We start from the raw sequence: 21,264 nt of genomic DNA, 5'->3' as shown, positions 1-21,264 counted from the left end.
CTGCCACCACCCAACATCTCAATCAGAAAACCCATACCCGAAACAATGGAAGATACAGCAACAGAAACGGGAAGAGGAAAATGGAGTTGGCAATGGCCTTCGGGAGCCTTTCGTCCTCCATTGGCAGACCCATAGCGTGCCGGCTCTCTTTACTACATGGTCCCTTTATAGTTACGTTTCTGTTGTTCTTCGCTTCTTTGGATTTAAATAAACTCGTTTATTAGAAGAAGTTTTGGTGCTCTTACAGTTGTCTTTGTCTAATGAAGCAGTGAAATTAATAGAAGGAAAAGAATGTTGTCATGGTATGCCTTTCCTCTGTTTGATATGTTGTGTGTTTAGGAATGATCAGTAGGTGTATTTTTGTTTTTTTTCTTTTGTGAGTTGAAATTGGTTATTGTTATATCGATACTCTAGGTGAAACTTGCAGTGGTCAGCGCAGTTGAATGCTGCACTGGAGGTCGCTGATCCTTGGATAGCTGACGTAATCGATCAACAATGGAAGGTACCTTCTGATTTTCTATCGGTTTATTCTTTTTAGTAGTGATTTTTAGTGCATATGAAGAAAATTTGAACTTCATGGTTTGTCATTTCTATCTTTTCTTTTCTATTTCCCTTCCCAAGTTGGCGGCAATCACATGGTGGAACTTCAAAGTATTTGTTCATCTTTTGGTTTATTGATACCATGAAAGTTCTTTTGGCGGCAATTCCTGTTTAATGCAGTGAATGTGTCATGTTTATACTGCTTTAGTTAAACCACATGACAGAATCATGGCACTCATGGAGGGCACGCCTCTCTCCCAAGTTCCAGTACCATGTCCCCAGAGAAATCCGTAATTGTCTCCTCGTTCACCATTTTGTCACACTTACATATTCGTTATGATTGTAAACTGTGATGCATTGTGGTCACTCCTCTAAATAATTGACACTGTTCTCGGCAAGCAGTGGACAGGCAAATGCAACATGACTTGTTTAAGAAGCTTTCAAGTGCATGCATCACAGACACGTTTTTAGTTCATCCTTATAAAAAAGAATCCAATCTAAATGCAGAATTGGCACACCCTCCAACTTCATCACGAGTATGAATGCACTCTATAGTCGTGACCGGCATTTGAATTGTTCGTATTTTTTTATTGAAAATATATTGATTGTCAAAAGCCTTATAAACTCCCACTTATTATTGTAGTTTAGTTATTAAAGTCAAATATTACTACACGTATAATGTGGGTTCCAATTCTTGTTAAAGGGTTCAGTTGTACTAAATGTACACCGTAACTTTTTTTTTTTTACCATTGACCCCCACTAAGTCGAGGGGCGAAAGCGTCAATTTATCACGACGTAAGACTATGTTTGGCCCTTGAATTTTAAGGAGGAAATTAGTAAAGAAAAATACTATTTTCACTCCAAGCAACTAACTATACTTTCTCCTTCATCTCTTACAGCATAGTCATTGTTTGGTTCTACAGATGTAACTGAATCTTTCAGGTTTAGCACATACACGCCTCATGGCCGGAGGCTGCTGATAATACAAGCCTGTGATCATTTGGCTAGCTTGTTCATGGCTGCATTCACCCTTTCATCAGTGATCAGCTTGTGGCTGTCATAGCAATCTAGTATCTCCATTGCAATGTTCTTCACCTGGGAGCATCTCATTCAGCTGACAAAAGGAGGCCCATTCCCACTTTCAATGAAGGATCATTAGGTAGTACGTTTTATGTTCAAATTTATATGTTTAATGGGGGCAAAGGTATTCATTCTTGTGTGATGTCTTAAGAAGGGAGGCTGAGAAATGGAAAGTAAATTTCCAGGCATGGAGATTTAACTTAGAAGACTGACCAGATTCATATCAACTCGAAGCTCTTCAAACCAGGCAGTATTTTCCTTTTCCTTTTGGACGCTTGCAATGTATATGCAGGCTAATGATATCAAGTGAGGAGGATGTATGAGAATCAAATCCATCTTGTAAGTATCATTAACAAATGTTAGTTGTGTTGCATCATGCATGCCAGCATCCTGGAGCAACAAAGGAAGCTGCCGATAAGGATGGAATACGATTAAGTAATAATTCAGAGCTTCCAAGACTTTCATTTCCATTTCTAGTATTGATATTTCCTAGGTTAGGTTCTTGGAGATAATAAGTCTGGCCATACAAACTCTAACAGACATATAATGCAGATATAATCCTCCCTGACGTGTTTATGGGTGACCCTTATTTTCCCATTTTGTCAACCAAGGGGAAAAAAGAAAAGCCTCATCAACTCAAGAATTGCTATAGTGTATTTCTTTAGCTGGTGTTTCGTCTCAAATTAATTGATTACTGTTGAATATTGTAATTATTAATAGATTAACACAGTCATACAATAATTATTATAATTACAGGTCTAGAAAAAAGTTTTATGCAAGTCTGGGGAGTTTCTTGTTCGCTTCTGTTCCCCAACATTTCTTCTGTCGAACTGAATCAACTGACGACATTTTTTTGATCAGACTTCATTCGATATAAAATATCTGGACAACGGCGAAAATGAACTCCGGGTGGATCCTAACCGCACGTTACCCACCCGCCCGAATTCTCCACGTCTCATTTACCCAATTTCGTCAAATGTGGATACCCCTCCCAGGGCCGCTACTACTATTACTCCTCATGGCTACCCGCTTTTCTCTCTCTCGCTCTATCCATTTTCAACCCGTTTGCTTAATTAAACCCGCTCTCCCCAAACTCCATCTCCAATCTTACCCCTACCGTTCTCTCAAATCCCGCCCCTGTCCCCTCTGGTCTTCTTCCTTCTCCCTCTGCCGTCTCAGCTCTCCCTCTTCCTTTCACCATTACTCTCTCCCCAAGTCAATCAGAACTAGGGCTACCCCCGAGTCGACTCCAGCCGTTCGATCTTTGTCCGTTTCAGCTTCATCTACTACGGCCGAGATGGCGGACGTTGAAAGCAATCCTCTACTGAAGGAGTTCTACTTCCCGCCGTTCGATTCAATCGAGGCCAAGCATGTTCGCTCCGGAATCCGTGCCTTGCTCAAGCAATTAGTATGCTTCGAAAATCTTATTTGTGTTTGATTGTCAATTGATTTCTTTGATGTGTATTTAGTTGTGTATACTGATTGGTTCTGAATTGTGCTGATGCGAGTGGGAAGTTTAATTAGATTGGCGGAATTGTAGGAAAGTGATCTGCAGGAACTTGAGAGGACGGTGGAGCCTACGTGGCCAAAGTTGGTCGAGCCGCTCGAGAAGATAGTGGATAGGTTGGCGGTGGTGTGGGGTGCTGTTTCGCATCTCAAGGCCGTCAAAGACAATGCTGATCTCCGCTCTGCCATTGAAGAAGTTCAGGTATATATAGATGCATTTATGCTTATGTGTTAGTCCTGTATGACTGTGGTTTTGTGCTAACGTGTTTTCTTTTTCTTCGTTTTTGTAGCCAGAAAAAGTGGAATTTGAGCTTAAATTAGGTCAGAGTAAGCCTATTTATAATGCATTTAAAGCCATTAGAGAATCGTCTGATTGGGAGGGCCTGACTGATGCGCGTAAACGGATTGTCGATGGTACACACAGACATCTTCACTATGATGTTAATGATTGCCGTACTTAGATGAAGTTGGCTTTATAGGTGAAGTTTTGCATTTTTATCTTAATGGCTCTCATCAATGTCCAACATTTGCAGCACAAATAAAGGAGGCTGTTTTAAATGGTATTGCTCTTGAAGATGATAAAAGAGAGGAATTTAACAAGATTGAACAGGTAGTCTTTACAGCATTTAAATTTATTAATAAACTTTAACTTGGTTGCTTTGTTAGTGATGGCCCCTGTGAACTAATGTAATCTATTTATTGGCATGCAATGAAATTCCATGATATAGTTCCTTATGAAGCACAGAGGTGATGTTTGTTATATGAGTACGAAAGATTATGTCCAACTGCAAAGTACAAAGCACACTTTTTTCCCCCTGAATCAATGAATAACGTGGCTTTATGAGAAGCATAAAGACGTGAAGAAGTTGATGAAATGTGCATTCAATCCCTGCTTTGTTATTGAATTTTACAAACAGATGTTAAATAGAATGACTGCTCTTGTAGTTTCTGTATATTTGGAGATTTAACTTGTCTACATTTAAATTTGTGTGCAGGAATTGGCAAAACTATCTCAAAAGTTTGGAGAGAATGTACTAGATGCAACAAAGAAGTTTGAAAAATTAATAACAGACAAGAAAGATATTGAAGGTTTACCGGCAACGGCTCTTGGTTTGGCTGCTCAAACAGCAGTGTCTAAGGTACATCCATTTGGAGAGTTCTGATTTTTTAGTAGCTCTATCTTTTCAATTTGATATATTGGAAGCTAATGGCCTTCATTATTTGTATTCTGCTTTGAATAACAGGGACACGAAAATGCTACTGCCGAGAATGGGCCTTGGATAATTACTTTAGATGCCCCGAGTTTTATGGCCGTAATGCAGCATGCTAAAAGTAGAACTTTGCGTGAGGAAGTCTATCGTGCCTATATAAGCCGTGCCTCTAGTGGAGATCTCGACAACACAGCAATTATTGACCAAATTTTGAAGCTTAGGTTGGAAAAGGCTAAGCTTCTTGGATATAATAACTACGCAGAGGTATGACCTGCAATTTCAAATATATCTTTCTGGATATGCCTAACAACTTAACTATTTTCAGGTAAGTATGGCCACCAAGATGGCAACTGTTGAAAAGGCAGAAGAGCTCCTCGAGAAACTTCGCAGTGCATCCTGGAATCCTGCAGTTCAAGGTATTGGAGTTTCATAACTAACAACAATGTGCATTTAGGAACAAAGTAAAGTTGGATTCCATTTCGATAATGAAGGCATCATCAGTGTTAGTTTGTTTCTGATCAGTAGTTCAAGACTTTAGTTATTTATGTAGTATAAAAATTTCGCCAACTGGAAACTAGAAGAATATTCCCCATTTCCTTAAACTAAGTAAAGAGGATGATGCATTGTTATTTCCAACAATCCAAGTCCAAATAGTTGGAGCAGATAATGGTTAAATTTATTCTAGAGAAATTTTTTACCAAAACAAGGATGTCTGATCGGTTTTAATTATGTGGCACTATCTCTATTACTTTATTTTCTTAATCTTTTTTCTGAAGGTATACACTGTTGGCTGGAAGATCATGGAATAATTGTCTTTATTTGAATCTTGCAGATATGGAGGACCTAAGAATTTTCTCAAAGAATCAGGGTGCTCCAGAAGCTGATAACTTAAATCATTGGGATATCAGCTTCTGGAGTGAGAGACTCCGCGAATCAAAGTATGAAATAAATGAGGTGGGGCTCTCTCAATTTACCCTTTCTCGTCTGAATTTTTCCAAATTAATTTTTTGAAATGTACTATTTGCTAACACAGAGTTTTGTCCTTATCTTCTTCAAATTAGATATCTAGTGCTTTTTTCATGAAAAGATGCATTACCGCTTTTCCTTTCCCTTTGCTTTGTCCAGCAAAGCAATTTATCAAGAAATGAGATTGTTTGTTTGCATCTTGTGTCTGCTGATACAATTTTACTTTGTGGAGCAAAGGGCACTTCAATTAATATTGCTTGTCATGTGCCTTTGATTTAAATGTTTCTTTAATAGAGTCACTATATTGTTCTTTACAAATCTTTTCTCAGAAGACATTCATGTATCAATTTTGACTAAGCATCCTTGTTAGGTACTCCCTGTTTTCTTTATTGCCTACTTTAGGGATAGATGTTCGACAGAAAATTCATCGTTGTTGTTTCTGGTGTGCATTTTCCAGAAACAGAACTCATAATTACTATTGTTGTAGTTTGATTTGTTTTCTGTTTATCATACTTCTTTCGTTGAATGAACAATCTCTAATTTTGTTCCCTTTTCTAAATTCAACAGGAAGAATTGAGACCTTACTTTTCATTGCCTAAAGTTATGGATGGTCTTTTCAGTCTTGCAAATAAGTTGTTTGGGATCAATATTGAACCAGCCGATGGTTTAGCTCCAGTAAGACATGCCATCTTCTTTCTCTTTTCATTTCCTTTTCTTTCTTTTTCTCGGGATTTTCTTTGAGGTTTTGCATGTTTGAGGGTGGGGGCAGAATATACTTGACTTGATATATGATGCATGGTTAGCCACTGACAGAAATATTGCATTCTTTAGGTTTGGAACAGTGATGTTCGGTTTTACCGCGTCAATGATTCTTCAGGCAGCCCAATCGCATACTTCTATTTTGATCCATATTCTCGTCCATCTGAAAAACGCGGAGGGGCATGGATGGATGAAGTAGCCAGTCGAAGTCGTGTCTTGTCAAAAGAGAGTTCCTCTCCCAGGTTGCCTGTCGCCCACATGGTGTGCAACCAAATGCCACCAGTAGGAGACAAGCCAAGCCTTATGACATTTCGCGAGGTAAGCCCTTGTGTTTGTCACAAGTAACTAGAATATGGTTCTTAAAATGATTTGACTTTGAAACAGACTAGGTTTTACTAATAAATGCAACACCAGATTTTGCACTAAGCTTGTAGAAACTTTGGAGCCTCAGTTACATGTTAAGGCGGACTTTAGTCTTAATGAAGTTCGGTGAAAAGTTTCCAAATGACGTTTGGTTATATATTTTCTCTATATGCCAAGGATTTTTACATGGAATAATTATAGAAGGATGATTTGGCAAGTTCAAAGTTCTCCTTTTGTTCATTTCTAATTCCTAATCTCCTGTTCAAGCTTCTCAATCTGATTGATGCAATAAAACAAGCAGGCAATTGGATGTCCACATCTGCATAAGGATTTTCACTTGGAATAATTTTATAAATTTTCTAAATAAGATACTCAGAGTGATTGGATCTTCTTGTTGCATTTTATCCATTGGTGTTGTTAGTTCCGATTCAATTTTCTTAGAATTGAAAATCTCCATTGGATTTAGCGGATTTCATTTTCAATTGGTATCTTTTAAATAAGCGCCTCCTGGAACCATGCATTATGAAATGATGGATACGGCTCAGATGTTCTGCATGCATAATTTATAGTATGTATTTTTATAATGTTGTATGGTCACGGTGTCTGTAGGTTGAGACTGTTTTCCATGAATTCGGTCATGCTCTTCAGCATATGCTAACAAGGCAGGATGAGGGTTTGGTTGCTGGCATAAGGAATGTGGAGTGGGATGCTGTAGAATTACCTTCCCAGTTCATGGAAAATTGGTGCTACCATAGGTAGGGATCTTCACATAGTTTATCTCTTCTTATTTTCTGTCCTTTTTAAGTAGCAAAATCAAGAAACCTTTTTATATTTATCTCACTTGTGTCTCCAAAATGCCCACTTTTATCGGCAGTTGTTTATTCTTTTTACATTCCTTCTTGGACCCAAAAAACATTGCATACAACATATATGTGTGTGTATTCAACACTGTTGATTCGGATTTAAGTTTTACAGATTGTTATTATTAAAAGTTTAAATTTCTTGTTGTGGTAGTTCTTTTATATCATAATTTTGATGTTATTGGACACTTTTTGTGAGGATGCTTCTTATTGCAGAGATACCTTGATGAGTATTGGTAAGCATTATGACACTGGAGAAAGCATTCCAGATGATATATACAAAAAGCTTCTTGCTGCGAGGACCTTCCGTGCTGGCTCTCTAAGCCTTCGGCAGGTTTGCCAAACTTTTCATGGTTGATGCATTTGCTCTTGTTGTGAAGTGCTACGGTTTCATGAATACGAGAAATCATTTTGCTAGCAGTGGATGTTTTTAGGAATATTAAACATCACTAGGTGGATCCAATAACTTCCTGTGAATGCAACTTATTATTAGTTCTTATCTACTTTGCAGCTTAGATTTGCAACCCTAGATCTAGAGTTGCACACAAAGTACGTCCCTGGTGGTTCAGAGTCAATCTATGATGTTGACAGAAGGGTTTGTAAAAAAACACAAGTACTCCCTCCACTTCCAGAGGATAAGTTCCTTTGCGGTTTTAGTCATATATTTGCCGGTGGATATGCCGCTGGATACTACAGCTACAAGGTAATAACTCTTCCTATCAGTTTCTCTATATTCTTTCTGGTATATCAGTTGTGCCTTTCAATTTTTCTTTTTCCCATTCAATTGCTTTTGGTGCAATCCATTTTTTGGCCTCCGTTTGGCGCTCTGACACCTGGTGATGTTCATTTGTGCAGTGGGCTGAGGTTTTATCAGCTGATGCTTTTTCAGCATTCGAAGATGCTGGATTGAATAATGAGAAGGTATTTGACTGTCTACATATTGCCATATGTGTGCATGTGTCCATATGATTAAAACTGAGCTGTCATACTCATAACTGACTGATGGGTCGCAACAGGCGGTAAAGGAAACAGGCAATAGATTTCGGGAAACAGTTCTTGCTCTTGGAGGAGGAAAAGCTCCACTAGAGGTTAGATGCGATAATGCTATACCCATTTTACTCTGATGTTGCAACTGTTATTTACATTTTCTTGAAAACTTTTGCATGCCATCTCTGATTCAGCTGAAATGTTGATCAGGTCTTCGTGGCATTCCGTGGGCGTGAACCCTCACCTGAAGCACTGCTAAGGCACAATGGATTGTTGCAAGTTGCATGAGTATCAGCGGGCAATTTGTAGTGAACAGTTAGTTCCTTCAAAACACTTCTCCCCATCTATCATTCCTAAAGTAAAAAATTTCTAGGACGAATGTTTGTTTATGCACATTAACTGCATATTTCAGAACGTTAAGACGTTGCATTTGCCTTGGCAGCTCTCAGGAAAACACCGGGGCGTGATATACTTAACTTAACTAGTTCTCCAATTACGGGCAGTTGATGCACAATTTGAATCATTTTGTTCTGTAGTTTTTCTACTTAAATTTGGCAATTTCCGGCGTCTCTGTTCCTCCAACTATAATCTGCAGTATATCCAATATATAATATGCATATATGCGGGATATGTGTATTATGAAGTCGAGGTAAGAGTTTGATTCTTTTTTTTAAAGACAATCATTGTCCCGCTCTGGTGCTAATGGAATTGGCAATTTGTCTCCGAAAATACGACGACTAATATCAAAGTAGCAGCACTACAAACTTTGAGAAACAACAAATCAAACAGTATTTTGGAACTCTCTTAATAAAAGCAATATGCTTTTATTGCTAATATAATAGAATGAACTTATGAAAATGAAGTGAATAGGGGGATCTATTTATATAATTTGAAGATGTATTAGACATGTTCGATCAGAAATAACATACCACTTCACTCAAATGAGTGCATCGTTTTATTCAAAGGATTTTATGCAATAAACACATCATTCAACCAAAAAGTTGATTGAATACGGTTGGATGATGATTGAGCGTCATCAATCATCATCCAAATGTCATGAACTTATTATGCATTCAACATAATAATCGATTACTTGTCATGATTTACAATAAATTTATTATTTAATTTATCATTCACTATTTTTAATATGTCGTACATAATTACATACGAATAGTTAAAAGATGGGAAGTCTGCATACAATTATGACTGAATGAATGATATTTGTATTGTTGAGTTCAAATATTGAAGACATGCATTTTTTATTATACTTAGTGAATAATACATCATTACTAAAAGGTAAAATATTATATTTAAATTTATATAGAAAGTTGAATAGCTTGAATTTATGAAACTATAATTATTATCAAATACTTATCTAACATCAGTTGGTAATTATAAATTAAATAAAATCATAATGCATAATAATGATTTTGGTACAATTATAACCCTGCAAAAAATACGATACAAATATTAACATCAAAATATGTATTTTTGTTCCTAAGAATTTCATTTAAATTCATGCTTCATTTACACATCTACAAATTTCAATGCTTAATTGGGAGGTAACATTACAAAACTAATCCCACATTTAGAATGATTTCAAATTTGACCTTATGTATTATAAAATTTTAAGTCAAACTCACTATTTCGTTAAAAGTTATAAAAATAGTTCAAAATATTGTTAAAAAAAAGCTCCAATACAAATGTTAAATTACATAGAATTCATGTGAAAATTACGTGCACATGAATAAAAAAGATAGCCGTTGGTTTTAACGTCTATTAATGGGGGAGCTTTTCTTACAACATTTTGACATTTTTTTTGCAATTTTAATAAAATATAGGGTTAAATTTAAAATGATGACGCATGAGGTCAAATTCAATATAATCATAAAATGTTGAACTAAATTTGCAATTTTGCCTAATTTTGAACTAAAATTTTCCGTGAATTCTCTTTTACGAAAGCATTATTTTTATAACCATGAATATAATAGATTAAGTTCCGAAATTTCGTCCCATATGTTGAACTGGGATGGGGGGCTCCTTACCCCTACGCAAACATGTTAAAAACATAGCTGACATTACCACGGTTTCTGTATTAATATTCCGGATCCAAAATAGCGACTACAGACCGTTAATGTTCAGTTCCATGTCCTACGTACTGCCGGAGCCGACGGTGGGGGGAATAACAAATGCAGTTGACATAGGAGTTGCAGTTCGAGTCCATTCGGAGATCCGGGAACTCATTCGGCTTAACTCTCTCGGTGTAACCACCTCTTCGACTTCCTCGTCCAATTTGGTAGCAATGCGTTTTCCAACTCATAACCTGTTTTAATTAGGTTAATCTTTTCCCCCCAGAATTGAGTTGTTTAATGTTTATTTTTATTTTTTTTCACCCGGTTTTAGAGTCTATGAAGAAGGATAAACTGGAGAAATTGACGAAGCTGGACGGCTTGGAGCGGCGTATGAAATTGCTGATACACTAGTCTTCAATGCCGCAGCCAACCGTGCTTGATTGACTTCTGATTGATCCGTTTATAGTTCCCTGTGCTCCTGTAAGATGAAACTAATCGTGCGTGTTAATTTATGTCATCACCTTTTTTATATGCTTTACGTTGTCATTTTAACACATAGTTCATGGTGCCTACTATGTATTGATAGAAATAAAGATAATTAAAATGTTCTCAATGATTTTGGATGTGAATGTGATGTTACCAGTCCACTTTACCGGAAATACTTGCCCTTGTCTATTGACGGTATTATTATTACTACAGTATTATATAGTAGTTACTGTTGTTGGTATTGTTAATTTCTCCGTCTCTTTGAGCATTCCATTCACCATTCACTAATTTTGGTATTTTAGTGCATCTTATGCTGAATGGTATCGAGTGTTGCACATTTTGTTTGTCAAAGTGCGGAAAATATTTTGTAGAAGAAACAGAAGGCCGCTTGACTCGTCTTACACCTTATGAAGGAAGAAACAGCAAAAAGGTTGTGGCAGGCCTCATTTGCTTTCTTCTGCTTGGGGACTAAGTATTGTAGTGAGGCATTTCGAGCAAATGTCCTATAATCTTGAATCTTGATAGCAAAGAACATGAGAAATTCTAAGTGAAGAATATAGAGTTTGTCAGTGGGAAATCTTACAATATTTCAGGGGGAGCTCAACTCAGTTAAATATACCTTCCATGTATTTAGATTATTGCTTTACAGTTGGCGATGGTTGCATTTCTGTGTCGAGTCGCGAGACGTTTGGTTTTTTTGCTTTATTGTAAATAATTCTGTTACTGCTTCCTGGTAGAAGAAACTCCCATATAATGGCATTTTGACTTATTGCCAGTTTCTAGGGTTTATCGCATGGAAAATCTAGGATCATTCAATGCCCAGACAGCTGACTCATTAGTTTTCTTTTGGCTCCAAAAATACCAGTGGTTCAGTTTCATGAATATGAGCTGAACGCGTATAGACCAACTGTTTTAGTATATACACATGTAATAGTAGAAACTGGTATAAAATGCAAATAGTGTACATATCAGTTGGCATGCTCTCAATGTTACCCAAACTGAAAGGATGATTAAGTTGAATAATTTCATAATCAGATTCTGTTTGCTAATTAATGACCTCAAATAACTCAAATGTCTATCGTGGCTGTGGAGGAGGTGGTTGCAAAAGAATAGGGGATGCTTCTGCTGGAATTGGAGTTGGTGGTATAACAATTGGCCTCTCTATAGAGTAGCGATTGGATCCTCCAAAGCTCTCAATGGATTTCATATATTCAGATGCATTATTTTCTATAATGAAAGCATCCTCAAGCTCACGAACAATGTCAGCCATGCATGGACGATAAGCCGCGTAGGGTTCAATACATGCCAAAGCTACCTCAACGACCCTCCACATTGCTTCAGCATGGTAGCCTCCCTTTATGCTAGGGTCTACTATTTCTTCGACTTTTGAGTTCCTTATATGAGATTTTGCCTGTATGTAAAAAATCCCCATATATATGGTTAGCTTCTAAAATCAATAAACTTTCCAATCAAATAATGGAGAAAGCAACCTAAAATCTGGTTTCTTTTTCTGCAGTGATGTGATGAGAGTTGTCTTGCTATTTATTTATCTCCTCTCTGTTACAATTTGCTTGAGTACTCTTGACAAGTGACTTCCATTAGTACGTTCTCGTAAAAGAAAGACTGAAGTTGCAATGCATCACAGCTTGGGGGAGGTGTATATTTTCTATTCAGATAATTGAACTGACACTTATTTAGCATATGATAAGTTAATATAAATCTGTATGCTACGTTATTGACTAGAAGAGTATTATGTGTCTAAAAACACTGTCAACCTCTTTCTGAGGTCTATCGTTACATTTATTCACAAAATTATTTGCATGTAAATTCCCCCCCCCCCCCCCCCCCCCGCTACGTTATTGACTAGAAGAGTATTATGTGTCTAAAAACACTGTCAACCTCTTTCTGAGGTCTATCGTTACATTTATTCACAAAATTATTTGCATGTAAATTCCCCCCCCCCCCCTCCGCCACGGAAGCAAGTAAGTACAGGAATTATTGCAGGTTTTTAAGATACTTAACTAGTAGTTCATGTGTTGGTAATTAGACTGTAATTTACTAACCATTGTCTAATAGGTCCTTGTTGCTTTGCCCAGAGAACAAGTGTTGATTTTACTATTTCAGCAATTAAAACTATAAAAGCGCAGGCATGTTCTATGTTTAAGGTAGAATACTCAGAACCAGAGCTTACCCATTCAACCAAGCTCCACTCACTTTGCGGCCTGCTTATATTGAGAGGTTCTCGGCCACTTACAATTTCCAGTAAAACAACCCCAAAGCTAAAGACGTCACTTTTTGAAGATAAATGCTGCGTCGAATAATACCTGGAATTGGAGGAGACAAGCTTATAAACTCCTGGGTGCTTAGGGTTGCAATGATGTGATGAAATGGATTTGCAGGACTTCTTTATGATGATATGATCCATTTTGTATTTATGTTGATTCTAGATTAATTGCTCATGTTTAGGGCATATGCTCGTGCCATGGAAAAATAAACTGCAATGTACATTTGGTTGCATGGAACTGGATTTGTGAAACTAGCTTCATGAAAAATCAGTCCAAATTAGAACAGAGCTCCAATTCTTGCTCCAAAACTTCCAATTTCATCCTACTCTACTCAAATGTTTTTTGACAATTAAGTTGTTCCCTTTTTCTCCAGAAGTGTGGGATATCGTATACTTACTCGGGATCCAGGTATCCAGCAGTACCCCTTACTTCTAGGGAAGTGGCACTGTCCCCTTCTTGAGGTGCATATTTTGAGAATCCAAAGTCTGCAACCTTTGCACACATGCTATGATCCAGTAGTATATTACTTGATTTTACATCTCTATGAATAACACAGCGCTCCGAGAAGGTGTGAAGATATGTTAAACCTGAACAATATGATGTTCTTTAGACAGTTTGTTTGTAAACAAGAGAAAACATAAAGATGGACGGAAATGAGACTCATTCTGTGATATTAGTACTGCTGGAACAAAAGCATCTATAGATTATACTTGCCAATAATTTAGGTGGACCTAAAACTCTTGACTTGCTTCTGACTGCTTGCTTATTTGACAGGGTCATCAAATGCAAGGATCTAAATAGCTGAAGAAATGCTGGCTTTAAAAATAACTTGTCCCAATTTATGCCAAATTAGCTTCTTGCAGATATTTTGTCATTCAGTGTGGTGATTCTTGTGATCTTTGCATAGGCAAGCACCACATTTTTCCTTTTTGTTTTTTTGACTAACAGCCGGATGGAGCTACTTCTTCGCCCACCTTTTGATTTGTGTATTTTGCTTTTCTAAATTCATAAGTACGCAGTATAACCACTTTATGTTCACTTTAAAATTACCTGAAGTTCAATAAGCATATAAGCAGAGACCTCCACATCAACATTTTGTGTTACATAGCCACTAAGATACTCTATGTGTTAATTATGTTAATTATCATGATAATATCAGATATAGAGAAGCACAGTTTTTCTGTCATTGTTTGAAAGCTTTCTAGTCTTATAGTTACTACTGTGAACTGAACAGAAACAACTCCTATCATTGAAACTGTGACTACTTGCTCAGAAGAAAAAGAGATTGATTAAGTTGAAAATTTCTAGTTTTAGAGATTGAAACTGTTACTTGCCTCTTGCAGCACCTAAAGCAATGGAAAGTCTTGTTGGCCAATCCAGAGTTTTGCGCTTTGCTGCTGCTCCTGTTAAATAGTGAATAGGAAGAAATAAATACTAATTCCTAATCAGATCTAGTTTCAAAGAGTTAGAAATATAAGTGAAATTTACCATATAAGCGATCTTGTAGTGAGCCGTTAGACATGAAAGGATAGACAAGAATTTGTTGGTCATTCTCGCAACAATAGCCAATCAGTGGGACCAAGTTTTCATGCCGAATAGCTGAGAGCAAGTTCAGCTGTACAAGCAATTGGTAACAACTGTCAGCTAGGCTCAATTATTCATGCATGCAGCATGTACATATTTGTTGGTCCATTCCTAAACTGGAAAGAGTAAGGTAATTGCTTATCACAAGATACTTAATTTATTGCAGAAGTTCCAAGGCTGAAGATATGTTATAAATTCATGATTAGTGAATTAAGTGATGTAGTTTAGTCTACTCAGCACTTCGAATGAATTGCAGTCCTATGGGTGAAGTGATGGACGCTGAAGAGTTAGGAACCTAATTTCCTGGATGTAACCCAAAGTTTTAATTTTCAGATTAGCTGAAATAAATGGAAAAATGGAATATGCATAATGTAAACAGCAATCTTGTTGGTTAAGTAGTACAGGTTGCAGAGGACTTGCCTCATTTTCAAATTCACGGGTTCCTTGGGTTGAGGTGGCTGATCGGACCTTCACAGCCACCTCTTGACCATCAGGTAGAGTGCCACGATACACTGGTCCAAATCCACCTTCACCTATCAAAGTTTGGTACCTTTGTGTTGCAGTTTCTATGTACTCCAGTGTGAAATTCTGGACAGAAATTGATTTTCTGGCGAAAGTTTCTGTGCTTGCTACTGAGTAGACGGCATCTGCATTAGAAAAGAATGTGGTTATAAAAATGGATTAAGGAGTGAAGAGGGGATGGTTGCAAGTCTCAGCTACATCTTGCTTGATGCCCTTTTTTTGGGCGTTTAATTTGCAAACAATAGCCCATTATGCAGTACAAGAGAAAATTTGGTGAGACCAGAAATTTATCATGCAATATCTGTTGTATCGTTCCTAGTTTCATCTATTAAATAAACGAAAAGTTATTCATGATGGCATAATAGAATAATTTCCTACTATTAAATTTTTTCAAACTAAATGTCTTAATTTGAAAATAAAATCCTCTTTGGTTGGGGACTGATGTTCTACTGCTGAATAGCTCCGTCATGCTTCAAAATGCTATTGTGTTAAATTTATGTTGCATATGAAATATGTTTTGCTATTAATGTTGTAGGTGCTGATTGATACACCATAGTTTTTTGTCTCTGTCTATACAATTAGATTCATAAAAATGTGGATTTTCTGTGCATAAAATGTTATGTCCTGAAGTTTAGACAGGAAAAGATAAATATGTTAAAGTTCTTATCTCTCTTATCATATGATCTACTTTAACACGAGTCAAAATAAATTCACTTAAAATTTTCTGTGTGCTTACTTTTTGACATCATGTGCCCTTTCGCATCGAACTTTTGCAGTGCCTTCATTTTGTTTCTGCACAAGCAGAACAAACACACTCCAACAATGGTCATAACCAACAAGGATCCACCTACAATTGTGCCGATGACAATTCCATGAGCTGGACGAGAGGATAGATGGGCATTGCACATCCCTTTGCTAAACATATAAACAGGAAACCAAGCGAAAAGGAGTCAAATTCTGTGTCAAGTGTGCATATGCAAAATGGAGCGGACGGACATTACATCTGTTGCTGCATATGACATTTTCTGGACTTCTAAAAGCATAAATATCTTACTCTGTGGTCAGATTTGATTTGTTTAGGCTTGAAGGAAGATTTTTATTCAAGTGAGGATTGCATCCAAAATATCTAGATGAAGAAGAAAAGAGATGCTGAGTTAGGTAAATTTCGAACGTATAACCTGACAAAACCAGAAGTAGCAATCACTGAAGATGTTCTAAAATGTTTATACATACACTTACAATGTTTTCAAATAGGGCATTGCGGTGATTGACCATGTAATGTTTCCTGTGAGATCATTGTGGCTAACATCCCTACAAAAAATGAAAAGGAATTAACAGATTTCTGGTGTCTAATACTCAGAATGCAAATAGTTTTCCATGGTCCTGGTTATACTTTCATATCATGCACATGCATATGGCTTCTGCCCACATTTCTAGTAGGATGACTATTCCTGGATGTTGATATCATTTCTAACAGAGAGAAAAGATTTATCTGAAGTTCCTAAGATCATAGAGAATGTTTAATGTGTTAAACAACCCTAGCCGACTTCCACAATTCTTTTAGTTTATTTTGCATGTGAATGTATACGACCATGTGATGCATAGGTAATTTGGTAGGAAGACAATTGAAATTTCTAGATCTTAGTTGTTTGGGGTAGAACTGAAGTTTCCTGCTTTATAACTGGTAGAAATGAAGATCTCTCATGCTTAAACCTCAATTTCCTGAAGCTAAGCAAATTCTAGTGAGCAGAAGTATGACACTTGTAGTTGAGTAGATTCATTACAGTGAGGTCAACATGGATGAAGCTGGGAACTGAGGTACTGTGCCGCTGAACCCATTGTTGCTCAAGTTCCTGCATTTTAACATTCATCATCAGTGGGAAGTGCTAAATCATCATAAACTAGACAATAAGGAATGCTGAGCCATACAATTCCTTCAGGTAAATCAGCTCAGTGATACTGGGAGGTAGTGGTCCTGCGAGTCTGCTGAGGGATAAATCCCTGGGACAGTACATGCAACAAATATTCATTGTCGGGACACATTGTTTGCCGGAATAATGCAATGAAAGTGGACAAGCATGAGATGATTGGACTGTCTTTATTGAAGCAACTTACATTTTAGTGATAACAGATGCACTATTGAGAGGTTCACAAGTCAAACCATGCCATGGAAGAGGGAGACAAGGGTCTCCCGACCAAGCTTTCAACAATTCACTATTTTCATTGTGGGTAAATAGCTCATTCTTCACTTTGGCAATTGCATCCACTGAGTATATGATTGAGAATCTTAGTCATATGTAAATTTTTGCTGTTATTTGAAAGATTAGCTAATCTAAATGCATGGAGTACCTTCGTCCAAATCTGTCTCTGCATTTCTTGGATAATCCTGCAAAATCTCATAAGCATTACAGATTGGTCCAAACTGAGAATTTAAGGCTTTGACCAAGGTCAGATTGAGGACTCCATTTGTTGTGAAGTCCAAAGCAACTGAAGAGTAACGCGAACCACCAGACAATATGTCAACCGCTTGCCTTTTTTCATTGTTGATATATACATCGAACACTCTTTGCCCAGCTTGAACAGAGTCATCAAGCTCAAGAAAGTGGAGGTAGAGATTGTAATTATATGTCCCTGCATCAAGGTTTTTGTACTGAAACTCTAATCGTTCGGGGTGGGTTAGAGCTGTTTGCAATACTTCAAGAGGAGGCAATATACTGTTTACACCGGTCAAATTGACATAGGTGGTGGATGATGATATGTAGTTAGCTGTTGAATCAGGATATGAGTCTGATCTCCAGATTCGATCATATGGGTCAACTGGATACCTGAGATCTCAAGCATGGGGAACAAAAAAGCATTAGTGTTGTGATACAAAGACCTTGTTTGGTCTGAATGGTCGTTAGATGTCAGGAGTCTGGAACCTTTTTATCTGTTTATGAAACTTTTACAATGGCTATCATAGCAATGAGAAAAAAGATGTTTTCATCTCTATGTTTACAGATTAGTGTATCAGTACAAGAAGCATTGACTTGGCACTATGCAGTGCTGGAGTATTAGCATGTTGATAGTAAGTCAGGTACTGAATATGTCATAATGACTTCAATAGCTTTCATTTGAAATAAATCTATGCCACACCATGCTGAATAGCAAAAGCTTTTCCTCTACTGTACTCTTTTGTATGGTTAAATGTTCCATTTCACATTTTTCGTATAAGATTTGTATGGGAGCATACCTGATTTCAGATCCTAGGTTTCCTGTATCTGCCCGGTCTACAAGTTTGAGTACACTTGAAGGATTTCTTTTGACATAATCTGGATGTGAAGATCGTAGTTCCAGCTTCGAAAGGTATGCTGCCCCTTTGCCTTTTACTAAGCAGAAGTTAGTGTAGTTACTGGTAGCTCTGAATATTCCCTCAACCCTCGGTTTACCTATAGAATTCACTCTCTCTATTTCTGTCACACCAACCGAAACATTGAAAAAGATGTCTGGAGGAGATGCCTCCAGATTGTTGATAGGAAATGTTCCTCTAATTAGGTAGGCAACACCACTCCTTGTTGGCAAACTGTAACACCATTTGCTGCTGTATCCTCCATTAAAAAATCTTGCTTTATTCAGGTTGTCGTGCCCACTCCAGACTGTGTCTTGGCAACTTCTCTTGTCAGGGTACCAACTTTCATCTGATATGTAACTGATATTGGTATGTGGTTCTTTAAACGTAGCATCAGCACAACACTGTATGCTAATAGATTCTGCCCAAGATTGTCAAAAAATGTGAGTGCTCTCTAGCAATTTGTATAAACTCAAAATGTTGTTTAAGGAAGCCTTACTTTTACCAGAAGATTACCTACAATTCATTTCTTCTATTCTTATTTGTGAGCCAAAACATTCTTCTAGCTACCTACCTTTTTACTTCAAAACCAAACTCATAAATCATACTGCTCTCTCCCCCCCACCCTTCCAATGCTGAATCCAAGCCCCATCTCTCCTTCCGAGGGAGAACAAAATGAACTATCTGGTTTCCACTCTCCTTTCCGGGGAGAACAAAAGAAACTATGCTGTAACTGGCTTCAATACTTTCGCCTTATTGATCTTATAACCATTATACTAGTGACAAGAAAATAGTATTGTTGTCCTGATCGGTTCTTGCATAAATTGGAAAACTAGTATAGGAAACTGGATGTCATAATTCAATGCATATGTAGTCATCACAAGCGTACGACTGAAGTTGCTAAAACCATGCATTACAATTGCTTCTTGAAGATTTGCTTTATTTCTTCTCAGTTTTTGCTCAGCAATTAAATTCATTCCATTATTCAAGATGTAGAAGGAGAAGCAGAACAATAAAAAAAGAAATTGAAAATAAAACGCACCTTCTTGTGCAAAATTAGATTGAATGAACAGGAATATGAAGATGATGCCACAGCTGATCAGTCTTGTATTTACATTATCCAACCCTTCCATCATCCTATAATCATCAGAGAAGGTCGCCCCATCGGGGTTATTTGAGGATCATTAACCGGAAAATTCTTTTTCTTCTTTTTCCGCGAAAATTCACCTTATGTTTTTCTGTTGTGACTGTCTCAGGGAAGACCTGGAATTCCCTTCAGACAAACGGGCATCAGAGACAAACAGACAAGGACTTGAAGAAGATGTTGATTCGTTTTCCAGTTTGACTTTGGAGGTTGGTACTACTGAAGCCCTGATAGGAGGCTAGAGATATAACAATTTTTATTTCAAAGACTATAAATTTTATAGCAAGGTTTTTCTAACTAATACCCTCTATGATTAATATTTTGTTGTTTTTGGTGTAGTTGATATTTCTTTACTGTTAGCATATATTTTAGTAATAAAATAAAATAATAGGGCGGAGCAACCATTTACTTATAAATGTTCATCCTTGTCTGAAATCCGTCTCTCCCCTTGTCTGTTACCTTAGAACGCAACATCCAGGTAATGAGATTAGCCATTAATTAATCGCATACAGAATATGATTTACGTCCAACCATATATTGACAAATAGGCCACTCTATAGGTTCTACATTTGAAATGTTTTACCAACTCAAAATTATTAAGTCGAAATGCACGCAAAAACACTAGATTACACATCCTTATTCGTGTCATAATTTATCCTTGAAGGAATGATCAGAATAACAATGAACAAGAATGAGGTGGGCAGGTGATAAATTTATGAGAGGAATGCTATGTATTACAGACTGGAAAGATATAGATGTCTCTAACTTGTAGTGTTTTCCTGGGTCAATTGAGTTCAATTCAATCCATGTCTAATTAAGCTAATATTATCTAGGTTGTCTACCAATAAATAATCAAACACAAGAAGATTAAGCATTACTTTTTGTTCGCATACTCTGGAAATTGCTTCCGAAGTAAAGGGGAAAAGGGAAATACTCTGACCAATTATTCTTGAGAAGTTGGGAGAAGTTATTCTGGTTCTGTATGTCCTGGAGTAGCACATTGACTTTAGATTTTCTATTATATATTTTGAAAATATTGACCCAATTGGTCGAATAAACCTTGTTTGTTAGAGTAGAGTGGTGCTAGATTTGAGACATTTGGCAGTGAAATGGTTTTAATTTTGATTTCAAATTGCTGGTGACCATTCTAGAGGAGTACTGTAGTATATGTTTGGGAACATGCTGGTCCTCAAGATTCATCATGTCTTGAAGCTGAAAATATTTTAGTTAATTGACTTTTAACTCATAGGGGGAGAAAAAGAAGTTATGTTATGACTTTTGGAGACCTATATATATCATAAATTTCTTCGTATTTTCTTGACTATCTAAGAGTTAAATTCATGCTGCACCCGATATTTGTGCATTGAGTCTATTTTCTAGTGCAAAAAAATTGGCCACTGTTATCCCTTTAAGTGAAATAGATGTCTTATTCCTTGGGGACAAACAGTAATTACGAAGGGCTTATCTCATTATGGAAGAAGGCTGTCTTTGAAGCCTGCATTTCATGATTAGAGCAAACATGCTAAAGATAGTATTTTACCAGTTTGACTTCACTATAAGAAAATTGATGT

The 21,264-nt window shown here is 37.0% G+C and overlaps 3 protein-coding genes and 1 long non-coding RNA gene across 5 annotated transcripts; 2 read left to right on the top strand and 2 right to left on the bottom strand.

Annotated features, from left to right (window-relative positions):
- On the bottom strand, positions 1,430 to 2,469 carry LOC105178336 (cyclin-C1-2-like). Its single transcript, XM_011101803.2, has 3 exons — positions 2,452 to 2,469; positions 1,834 to 2,109; positions 1,430 to 1,635 (listed from the first exon to the last, which is right to left on the bottom strand). Exons 1-3 carry the CDS (start codon positions 2,467 to 2,469, stop codon positions 1,537 to 1,539), a joined length of 393 nt encoding a protein of 130 aa, XP_011100105.2. The 3' UTR covers positions 1,430 to 1,536.
- Positions 2,437 to 8,975, top strand: LOC105177878 (probable cytosolic oligopeptidase A). 2 transcript variants are annotated; one of them, XM_011101162.2, is made up of 17 exons: positions 2,437 to 3,028; positions 3,161 to 3,328; positions 3,417 to 3,540; positions 3,660 to 3,736; positions 4,122 to 4,265; positions 4,371 to 4,601; positions 4,663 to 4,753; positions 5,170 to 5,291; positions 5,871 to 5,978; positions 6,135 to 6,380; positions 7,035 to 7,180; positions 7,502 to 7,619; positions 7,797 to 7,988; positions 8,141 to 8,206; positions 8,302 to 8,373; positions 8,483 to 8,587; positions 8,685 to 8,975. In XM_011101162.2, the coding sequence occupies exons 1-16, from the start codon at positions 2,519 to 2,521 to the stop codon at positions 8,558 to 8,560; spliced, it is 2,493 nt and encodes an 830-aa protein (XP_011099464.1). In that variant the 5' UTR covers positions 2,437 to 2,518; the 3' UTR covers positions 8,561 to 8,587; positions 8,685 to 8,975. The 2 variants fall into 2 exon arrangements, with proteins under 2 accessions (XP_011099464.1, XP_011099463.1); XM_011101161.2 differs by having other exon boundaries at positions 2,439 to 3,028; positions 8,715 to 8,975.
- On the top strand, positions 10,278 to 11,003 carry LOC105177876. Its single transcript, XR_002288346.1, has 2 exons — positions 10,278 to 10,568; positions 10,676 to 11,003. It is a non-coding gene; the product is annotated as an uncharacterized LOC105177876 (long non-coding RNA).
- LOC105177877 (nodulation receptor kinase) lies at positions 11,730 to 19,886 on the bottom strand. Its single transcript, XM_011101160.2, has 15 exons — positions 19,592 to 19,886; positions 18,454 to 18,970; positions 17,571 to 18,046; positions 17,337 to 17,487; positions 17,151 to 17,222; positions 17,006 to 17,074; positions 16,461 to 16,532; positions 16,276 to 16,347; positions 15,958 to 16,136; positions 15,120 to 15,346; positions 14,604 to 14,730; positions 14,450 to 14,518; positions 13,513 to 13,702; positions 13,022 to 13,154; positions 11,730 to 12,241 (listed from the first exon to the last, which is right to left on the bottom strand). The coding sequence occupies exons 1-15, from the start codon at positions 19,683 to 19,685 to the stop codon at positions 11,906 to 11,908; spliced, it is 2,784 nt and encodes a 927-aa protein (XP_011099462.1). The 5' UTR covers positions 19,686 to 19,886; the 3' UTR covers positions 11,730 to 11,905.

Source organism: Sesamum indicum, linkage group LG15 (assembly GCF_000512975.1).
Source record: "Sesamum indicum cultivar Zhongzhi No. 13 linkage group LG15, S_indicum_v1.0, whole genome shotgun sequence".
NCBI classification, from domain to species: domain Eukaryota; kingdom Viridiplantae; phylum Streptophyta; class Magnoliopsida; order Lamiales; family Pedaliaceae; genus Sesamum; species Sesamum indicum.
This window is presented reverse-complemented; position numbering and strand designations above follow the sequence as displayed.

Excerpts from the sequence above, each read along its gene's own strand:
- LOC105177877 (XM_011101160.2), bottom strand. The coding sequence starts at position 19,685 with ATGATGGAAGGGTTGGATAATGTAAATACAAGACTGATCAGCTGTGGC. Across the intron at positions 17,488-17,570 it reads AGAGACAGATTTGGACGAAG|TGGATGCAATTGCCAAAGTG; the intron begins GTACTCCATGCA and ends TCATATACTCAG. Across the intron at positions 17,075-17,150 it reads CTGATTTACCTGAAGGAATT|GAACTTGAGCAACAATGGGT; the intron begins GTATGGCTCAGC and ends GTTAAAATGCAG.
- LOC105178336 (XM_011101803.2), bottom strand. Across the intron at positions 1,636-1,833 it reads TTCGAGTTGATATGAATCTG|GTGAAGAACATTGCAATGGA; the intron begins GTCAGTCTTCTA and ends AGATGCTCCCAG.
- LOC105177878 (XM_011101162.2), top strand. The coding sequence starts at position 2,519 with ATGAACTCCGGGTGGATCCTAACCGCACGTTACCCACCCGCCCGAATT. Across the intron at positions 3,329-3,416 it reads CTGCCATTGAAGAAGTTCAG|CCAGAAAAAGTGGAATTTGA; the intron begins GTATATATAGAT and ends TCGTTTTTGTAG. Across the intron at positions 3,541-3,659 it reads GCGTAAACGGATTGTCGATG|CACAAATAAAGGAGGCTGTT; the intron begins GTACACACAGAC and ends CAACATTTGCAG.